General features: G+C 40.6%; 1 protein-coding gene across 5 annotated transcripts in view; it reads left to right on the forward strand.

Moving 5' to 3' along the window:
• Window positions 1-9,303, forward strand: part of MARCH3 (membrane associated ring-CH-type finger 3) — a 64,178-nt gene extending 54,875 nt beyond the window's left edge. For all 5 annotated transcript variants that reach the window (XM_017806310.1, XM_017806311.1, XM_017806312.1 and 2 more), the window contains 2 exons: window positions 4,325-4,534; window positions 8,633-9,303. In XM_017806310.1, the coding sequence (XP_017661799.1) occupies window positions 4,325-4,534; window positions 8,633-8,791 (369 nt within the window). In that variant the 3' untranslated portion in view covers window positions 8,792-9,303. The remainder of the gene's footprint in view (window positions 1-4,324; window positions 4,535-8,632) is intronic.
• Window positions 9,304-10,207: the final 904 nt, after the last annotated feature.

A 10,207-nucleotide genomic window follows, 5' to 3' on the forward strand; every position in this document is an offset into this window, starting at 1 on the left:
TTAATGCAGCCAATCCACAGAAAGCAATCCACTCTAGAAATGTGTGACATTATTCACATAGTTGCTTTTGCTGTTCAGCATGAAGATTAGGCAAGCTTTATGTATCATCTTCATTTCAATTTCCATATTGCATCTATGTTGCTTCCACTTGGCTTAGCACAGAAACAGACACAAAACTAGGTAGTACAAATGTATTTACGTGCAATAAAATGTTAGAAAACAGCCAGCCATAATATAAAACTGGTATAAAAACATTATGTGACCATATGAGTCAGGCTTGTGTTTCTTGTAAGTTACTTACATGTTTTAAACCAACTAGGATTTGGTATTGACTGCAAACAAACAGAAAGCACTTAATTAACAATATAAAACTCATAAGCAAAATAGCATGATTAAGAGAAAAAATAAAGTCAGAATCTTTATCACAATATTGGGAAGAAATTAACTTCAGTTCTTCCCCAATTTGCTGCTGGCTATAGAGCCACCATAAAGAAAAATAAATTAAAAAGTAAATTAAAAAAAATCTAAAACCTACATTTATGCATGAAGTAGTTAAGGTAAGCTTACATTATAATTTCAACCTCCCAGAAGCCTTACATTGAAATATGAAATTACTTCTTGTGTAAGACTTTGAGTCATGCTGTTTTTATCTCTTGGGATTCTTCTTACTTATTTTTCTTCTCCACTGCTCAGTGAAGCAAGTCTCAGAGACTCTTGCAAATCCACATGAAGTTTCTGAGCTCTAGAATTTGCATTCAAGTTGAAGGAAGTGTGGAGACTCCAAATTCAACTCTGCTTTGTGAAGTAAATGCAATAAATCCTTGCATGTGCCTACATGTGGCAGTGTGTGAGTGGAGGAGCCTCAGGTGTGTTACCAGTGTTTTCTCAAGTCAAATGCAGTAAATCAAAAATCCCTTTCAAAATGTAAGCAAGTTCCTTCATAAAACTGTGCCAGCTTTATGGGTTTTAGCCTGCGCTGCTCCTCATGAGAGGCTATTCCAGAGCTGCATCCTCTGAAGGATGGGAATATTTTTCTGATCCTTACCCTTTTTTGGCCAACTATTATCCATTTTTTCTCAAGCCAACATTGTACATTAGCTTAAGTAGCACTTTTACTTCACTGATGTCCCCCTTCAGTTCTCCCTTCTTCTGGCTTCTGTTCACTTTTGGATAGCACTTGATAAAATGGAGCTTTGCCAGGCAGGTCAACATTTTACTTCAAATACGACCCTTTTTATGACCTCATTTTGGTTTTTTTTTCCCCCAAATGGATATTATTACTGTGAGAGTCTTGAAGTATTGCAGAAATAATTGAGTCCATTGACACATTTTAATAGGAGAGATTTTAGTGTCATAGTGCAGATCTGACAGCTTTATCTGGCCTTACATCTTGTTCTTTGTCAGCAAGATAGTCCCTACCCTACTGTCACACTAATTAATCAGCTCAGTGCTTTGTTGGGTTCATTCTGTGGGTATCAGTTTCATAAAAGGATTTGCTGATTTGGCTTTTTAGCTATAAAATAACTTGAGTGCACATTTCCAAAACAAAAGACTGAAACCTGGAGTCTAAACAAGGGCAGATTTAGAAATAGGTGTTCTGAAGTTCCACTTCAGAACTAGCTAATGAAATTCCTCCAGCTTTTAAGGTTAGACTGTAGAATCGTGATGGGTTTATTTATTATTTAATACTACTCTTGCCTGTCCAGGCCTCGTCTAATTACTGAATTACTTGGGTTTTGACTCTTTGTTCATATGTCACAAGGCATAAAGATTGCAGGAAGCCATCAGCCTGTGAAAGCAACCTCACACCATTTTTGTCTGCTCAAACTTTCAGTCACATAAGGTGGCACACCAAAAAGTGCTGTCTGAATTCAAGTGCATTGTACTGCACCTCGTGAAAGTTATAGGGTGGAGAGGACAACAAATGCTTTAGTGTGTGTGCTCCCTCACCTGCATTGTTGCTCAGATCTGTGACTTATTTCTTGCACTGTCTGAGCTTCATGGATGCCAAAAGTAACCCAACAGACTGCAATTTGAGGATGCTGGCTCCACTGAATGGACTCATATGTTGCAGTGTGTTCTTCATCCCTCAGTTACAGTGGGACAGTCACCAATGGCACCGAGATAAGGAGAGAGTGGCATTTCAATATGCCCTGGGAAAATGGTGAACACCTGCAGTTCCTACTGAGATCGAGGGAGAAATGTAAGTGCTCAGCATTTCTATTCCTGGTCACCTTTTAAACAAGTACTTTTCACAACACCTTTTTGCAGTCACCTTTAAATTTAAGCAGAATCTTAACTTTCAGGTGCTTTCAGTCCCTCTTATTTCCTTGGTGGTTTCACATTACAGGTACTCATGGAAATTGAACAAGGGGGAGGTTGCAATCAGTTCTGTTTAGAACCAAACAAATATAACCTAGATATGTTATCCATGCACCCTTGGGGATGCTTTTAAGTAAATGGATGGAAAGTTCCAAAGAAAGTCGTGCAAGCCTTTTACACATGACTTCATAGCATTCTCTAGAAACTGCAGTAAAATAAAAAGCTCTTCAAATGTAAAGGTATGTCTCCTTATTTTGTACAAGTTCTGCTTGCTGCCTCTTGCTGTTCTCCCCCTCGTACTGGTGGGATGGAGGAATGAGCAAGTGGCTGTGTGGGTGCTTAGTTGCACATTGAGGTGAACTTACCACTTCTGGTTAAGGAAAGGAAAAAACCAGTATTGAGCCTCTCTCTAGAATTAGCATCTTCCATTACAACTTCTTGCTTATAGTAGTACAGAACAGTTATGAAGCACTTCCCAATTCCTTAGCATTTTAAAAGTATTCAAGTAAATTAAAAGCTGCATCCTGCAAAAAGATGTTTCTGATCCATATTTTTGTGTTCTTCTGAATTGCTGATTTGCACATGAGAGTGGATCTTTGGCTGCTGAGTTAGCCTGTTGCAGTTAAACCCCCCAAAAATCCTATGAAGTAGATTATTTATTATTTCGTCCTAAGAGATGGTGATGCTGAAACAAACTTGTCTGCTGATTTGTGTCTTTTTGCTGGTGCCAGATTAGTTCCTGGTCAATTTCCTGACTCTTATTTACCCCATATGAAGATGGAGAGATAAATGCAGTATTTATTTTCATGCTGTGGGGAAACTGGGCAAAGATGAAGCACAGGCTGAAACCAGTAGAGAGGTGGGATATCTGGATGACAAATATTCATTAGCTTGCACATTGCTCTTAGCCTTGTCAAAACTCTCAAGTCCTACTGCTCCTCCAAGTCACTGCTGTAGCACTGTAATAGGAAAGAATAAAAAAAAAAAAACCCTCAGGTGGCTGGAAATTAAGGGCATTAACTGGTGAAAGGATGAAGTTGCTTCCCCAGCCTTAGTTGCTGGAGATAAAGAGATGGGACTTCTACTGCCATGTGTAACACACTGGGAGGAATGATATTACCAAAGAGTTTAAGGATGGATACATGAGCCTTATTGGGTTCTGCTAGCACAAAGAAAACCCATAAAAGGATGCTGCGGAGCAGGTTTGACTGAATTCTACAGCTTATTACATTGGCAAAAATTGCAGAGCTGGGTAGTCTTCCTGTTTAAATATTGACTTGTGTGATGAGGGTTTTTTTATCTAAAGGCCTCAATTGTACTATTGTAGGTGTAAGTTCTTTACCTTTTCTATCTAAATCCTGTCTTATAGAAATATGGGCATGTGGGCTTGATAGCTGTTCAGTCTTAACCTTTGCTTCAGCAGCTGGCTTTCAGACACTCTGTTCTTGCAAGATTAATATTCTCTTAGTAAAAATAACTTTGTGTGCATTCAACTCTGCTTGCATGTGGATACCTGAAAGCAAGTTGAAAATAGCTTTGTGAATATTACAAAAAACTCTAACCCCCCAAAAACATGTAAACCCCCAAAAAACCCCAAAACCAAACCAAACACTAAAATAGCATACAACATATGAAACATTTTCTGCTCGCTCAAGTTGTAAGGAAATCATATGAATCATCACTCATTAAGAAGGGGGTTTCTCAAGCAGCTCAGGAGCCAAATGCCAGGGGTTGCGCTGTGCAAAACACTTCCTTTTCTCAAGGCAGGGAATCTGAATAAATGATGCAGTAGGAACACATGGATAGAGGTGGACACCAGCAGGAAGAGAGGGGGAGAAGCCCAGGCAGGAGCTCTCCATGGACAGCCAAAGCCATGTCCCACGCATGATCCGCATTCCTTCCTCAAAGGGGCAGGTCTGTGTCCTCCAAGTAAGCAGCTCACCTTGGGTAGAACGTCCTTCCTCCTGCGCTAATACTTGCTTTGTCTGCATTTTGCCTGCAGTGGCTGAGGAACCCAGGCCCCCAGCACGAGAGGAGGACTCTCTTTGGAGACATAGTGTGCTTCTTGTTTATCACCCCACTGGCGACCATCTCTGGCTGGTTATGTCTGCGAGGAGCAGTGGACCATCTGCACTTTAGTAGTAGGCTAGAAGCTGTTGGCCTCATTGCACTCACTGTGGCACTCTTCACTATTTACCTCTTTTGGACCCTAGTAAGTATTGGGGTTTTTATTTGACTCACAGAAATGAGAGAAAGAACAATCGAGAAATTTAATTAGGGAGTGCTGTAGAGGGTGTGGGCCACTGCACAGAGCGTTGCTTGTATTTACCCTCCGTACTGGTAAATGTGAATTGCATCTGCAAGAAACCCCGTTGGTTCCACACCATTTGAGTTCTCTGGAAAACCAGAAAGGCAGTTTGTTTTGGGGTCAGAATTCTGAAATCTAAACACCAAAGCGGATAGAAAGAGGGAGAAGGGAAGTAACATGAAGGAGTTCAAGACAGATGCTACAGGGGGGAGTTTCATCGAAAATAATGTGGAAAATATGAAGGTACAGCGCACAAAAAAGATTTAGGTGAACAACTTGGCTGCCATGGGGGTTTCAGATTTTATTCTAATGCAACGTCTGGCCAACTTTACATTTCAAAAGCATTGGTATGGGTGCATCCCATGCTTTCCTCATTCCTCATTCCCCATGCTCGTGGTGCTGGGGGAGGTCCACAGCAGAACACACCTTACACCAAGGTCTGTAAAAACACAGCTGCCTTTGCAGTGCAGATTAAACTGCATCCTGCACCCCAGTGTGAGTCACTTGTATGCCAATGCATCCTAAGAGCCACTTGATCTCTGCCAAGAGATCAAGTTCCTGGCCCCAGTGCACTGACAGACAGTTGGCCCAGCAGAAATGAAGGGAACAGAGGGGACAGCTGCCAAAATCAGTGTTTATCGAGTTAACTGAAAACCCCAGGTTAATGTTGAGTTTGAAATTCCCCACCTCTAGCTCTGGTGTGGGAAGGAGAAGAGCAGGGTGGATGCAGATTGGGTGCATCCACAGAAATGCTGGTGTGATGGTGCCAGCCCGTGAAAGGAAAAGCTCATCCGAGCCTGTGCTGCCCTGAGTGGGGCCAGTCTATCAGCCCATCCTGCCTGTGTTGCTAGCATGGCCACTAATCCTACAGGGCCAGCACACAGCCCTCCTCCTCAGCGGGTACAGGCACACCACAAGGCTGACCCCTTCCAGCAGTTTTTGATCAGCGCAAGGTTCTGAGGAGGTGACACACTGAGAACTGCAAGAAACCCCCCATGTTGAGCCCTGAGTAAGCTTGGAAAAGTGAAGATGATGGAACAAAAAAACCCCATGCTACCTCACAACTAGCTCCAAAAAAGCTGTCAGAGGTATTGTCTCATTTACATTTGTTACAGTGAAACCCTGTCTCACTCATAGAGGACTGCAGGCTGATGTTGGCAGGGAAAGATGAGTTTTGCCTCTGCCTCGTGGTGTTTCTCTTTTAGTTGTTTCTGCTTTTCTGTGAAGCTACAGCACAGCCCTGTGACAGACCATTTACTGCAGCAGTGAGGCCACACTTGTTTTTTCTGCAGTGCTGTGTGTAGATATGTCTGTCAGGTATGCAAGCAAAGGTTGTTCAAATTTTGTTTGTGTATGGCTGTCTTAGAAAACCAAATGCTGCTCCATTTACAGTCAATTATAATACACTAAGTTTACCATCACCAAACTTGTTAGAAGTTGTAAAAGGCAATTTTTAGTTGGATTTAATTAACCATGACACGTGAACTTATCTGACTTTGCTTATTAAGACTACTGCAGCACCTCTACTTTAATCCCTATTCCTGTCTATTGCATTTGCAGTGGAAGTGGCAAAAATCTGTTCTGTTCACTTTATTACTTTTATCCCTTCAAAAGCATAGAGAGAAATGTGTTACTAGCACTTGGATAACATGGTGATAGTGAGCCTGATGTAAATTCATACCTTAGTTGATTTAATCAAAATACAGTATCTTTGATGTCCACTGAGCTGTGGACAGTTGTAATTCCACTCTAAACTATTATTCAGAGCAGTAGGAGCTGAATGGGCTAAGGAAGCAATGTGTGCAGCAGGGAAAGGCAAGGCAGGAAGCCCTTCAGGGCACTGAATCACTCAATGATTGAAGCTAGAAGGCTAATCCCATCAAAATTCTTCACCAGAACCTGTCTTGTAATTTTTTTCAAATGGGACAATCCTGTATTGCTTACTTAGTTATGGCAGGGAATGTGTTGGGTGCTGTGGGGTGAATTACACACAACATGATATAATGCCCCTTTAGGTCATGGGAAAATTAAGAAAACTAAAACTTTATTTCATTTCCAGTAAATCAGTTTTCTTCTCTGAAGGCAAAAGCTGGCACATAGATTATTTACACACCTACAGTTACCCCAGTGAGCAGTGAACAGGAGAGATGCTACTTTTAGCACCCAAGAAACTGTTTTATCCCTTCCTCTAAAACAGACAGGTTACTCATAAAAAACCGCTGCTGCTTTTCCTCTGTATTTAATCACCGCAACTGATGTACACACACCAAAAAAAGCACCTACTACTCCTGAGAAGAAAGCTCCATACACAAAAAGGAGATTGCTGTTTAAACTAAGAATTCAGGGCCACACTCTGCTTTCTCTTGCATGCAGGTCGTCTTAATTCCTCTAAAATCAAGTAGCAGCTTGGTGTAGAGCAGGATGTGATCCTTTAGCTTCCAGCACAACATAACTGCTGGTTTAAAACAATGGCTAGACCAAGTTAGAAAGGTAGACACCCCCTTTGCTGTCTTACTGAAGAGACCAAGAAGGGAGTTTAATGTGTCAAGGATCCAAGAAAATCTAGTCTTTCTTTCAGAATCTCAAAAGTTTCTCGTCCAGTGTAACAATTTAGGGTGAATAACTGTGACTGCTGAAATTCAGTAGCTGACATCACTTGGAAACTGCCTCAGGCAAGAACCCTCTGTAAAAAAACTTAACTAGTGTATCTTGTGATAACTTAGCAATTAAAGCCTGGCTTAACAATGCAGCCTTTACTCAAAGAATCTCACGTGATGCTACTTGAAAATTCAGCCTAAACTGTGGCTTCACTCTCCGGAACAGTCACTGTCTTTTGCATGGCATCCACCTTTGCAGATGTTTGGGTGTTTTTACCCTCCTCAATACACCACATGAACTGTCTTTTTACAAGAGATTTCTCCTTTCATATACAAGGCTCCACAGAAAGGAGAAGCAGGATGCTTTACCTTCAGGGGTACTAGAGGGGAATATAAGGTGAGAAATCAATTCATCTGTTGAAGAGCTGCCTTTGGGAAACTGCTTAGTAAACAAAAACTTTATAGGTTTCCCTCATTAACAGCACACAGCTGTATAAAGGTATAATAAAACAAAAACAAAATATTTTTTTAGCCCTTGTAGGATGTTTTTGAACAGCCAATTTGTTTAGTTAAAAGCACCTTTTTGCAACAAGGAAAGGATACTTTCACTGCATGGGTCCCTTCTGCCCACAGCTCAAGAACACTTCACCCCAAAGGTCCCAACCCAATTTACAATTTGTTTTTTGTTGTTTTGTTGTTTTTTTTTAAACTGCACATGTACATTATCTCACACAAATACAACTCCCACAACACCTGGCTGTCACTAAAATAAGTAGTAAATTACTTTTTAAAAACACAGGGCCAAGCTATCCTGCACATCCGTAGCAGTCAGGCATTCCTCTTCCACAATAAGGTTGAAATTGGTTGGCTGATAAAAAAACTTCAGAGACAATAGAAACTGAGATACACATGTTGTCAGATGGCTCACACTGATCTGCTGCCTCTGTGCAATCCTGACTTTGATGCATTCAGCAATAAAGCATTACAAGGTAGAGCAGATGACCCTGCACAGAGTTTAGGTGCCTGCAGGCCTTCACCATCCATCCAATTGCACTGTTTGTCGCTTTAAACCACAGCATGAAAGCATCCTAAACTTATTCTCACTGTGTCTGTCAACAACTCTAGTTCTTGGAAAGACAGAGGCAGGATGTCTGATTTTTTCATGTTATAAAAAAAGGGGAAGGACAGGTAGGCAACAGCAGAAAGTGAGGCACAGCCTGCTTTCCTTCTCTGCTGTGGCAACTTGGGGCACAAGTCACCTACAGGGTAGTTCTCATCTTTTCACCACTTTTTGCCTGTTAGGCTGCTTCTCAATTTTTTGTTCTGCCCAAAGACACTTCCCTCCAAGTCCCATTGAATCCTTGGAGGAGCACAGTGACTGAACCCATCTCTGTTCTCTCCCCAGGTGTCCTTCAGGTATCACTGCAGGCTCTACAATGAATGGCGTCAGACCAATCAGAGGGTGATTCTGCTCACCCCAAAGTCTGCTCACGTCCCCCACAACCAGCAGTCCCTGCTGGGCCTACAGCCCCTCAAAAGGAACTCAAAGGAGACAATCATTTGATTTGGGCAGGTCTACACAGGGGCCAAGCACTAAGAATATTTTCCTTAAACTCAGACACTGCCCAGAGCCCAGGAGCGTGCTATTCCCATCTACAAATTCTTTGCAGAGGATTGAACTACTGTTTCAATCCAAATCACAGATGCTGCAATCGTATGATATTTGCTAAGCTGCCAAACTTGTTTATGTAGCAGGTACTGTATGGATTCTACAAATCTGTGTTAATTCTTGCATCATCGAGTGATGCAAGCTTTTTTTTATTGTTTAAAGTATTAAACTGTGGACAACAGGTTTTAAAAGTGCTTTCTTTTTATAATTTCATATTCCTACAGTATTATTTCTTTAGGTAGCTAGACAGTAACCAATATTGCATTGTTTCCAAAAGTACAGCAATGGCATTCCCTCAATTTTATCTGCAGGTCCATTACACCAATATTTGGATTATTAAATTTTGTCTGTAATGAGTTCTACAAATTTATATATTATTTAAATGCTATAAAGTGATTAGAAAAATATCTTCTCTATTTTCTGTTTGGCAGAGAATGTCTGATAGGAACATTCTTCAGTAAAAAATTCAGCATGTGCAAAAGAGAGAAATTACACAAATTGCAGTAATCTTCCCATCAAAAGTATTATGGTACATAGGACTCAGGATAAAAAAAAAAAAGTACTTTTTCCATGTAGAAGCAACAAATCAGGCACCACGTTCTTCAGTGAAGTGCATGTTCTGTTGGTGTGAATTCAAACAATTCACTCTGCATTTACACCAAGCTGAATTTAACTCTAAGACTTACTTTTGTAAAGACAACTCTGCATACAAAATGAATGAGATTCCTCAGAAAAGTTTTAGGAACCAGGAACTCATCTTGCATAAAAAACAGCATTATTTTAAAGCTGCAGAATTTTCAGCTTGACAGGTAGATTTAGCAGTGTATGGAAACCCTGACCTCTCATGGTAGCACTAAGACTAAGGCATCTCTTAAAAAAAAATTAATACAGAGCTTACTGTGGTGACCAAATTGAATTTGGAGTGCAAAGACTAGACCTTATTCCTGGATGACATGATCTATTTCCCCTTGATTTTATGCCAAATTTCTTCAACAATTCTTTACTCTCAGAAGACACAGTTATGTAGATAGACTTATTTTAAATGATTACACAAAATTTTACTAGCAAATGCTGCTAGAACTAGAATTTGATACAACGAATTTGATTTAATTTTTTAGAAATGTGTGTAGATGGCAATGCCATCATGTGCTTTGTTTTCCAAACTCTGTGGGAACTGAAAACAAAATACATAGCAGGAAGGCTAATAATTTGTCACTCAAAGTTCAAGGTATTATGTGTCTTTACCATCAGACATGAACTTATTTGATGTTGTGTGTGCTCTGTGGGAGAAAAAAAGCCTAGTACACAAAG

The sequence above is a fragment of the Lepidothrix coronata genome, unplaced genomic scaffold, assembly GCF_001604755.1.
Source record: "Lepidothrix coronata isolate B3197 unplaced genomic scaffold, Lepidothrix_coronata-1.0 Scaffold14, whole genome shotgun sequence".
Lineage (NCBI taxonomy): Eukaryota > Metazoa > Chordata > Aves > Passeriformes > Pipridae > Lepidothrix > Lepidothrix coronata.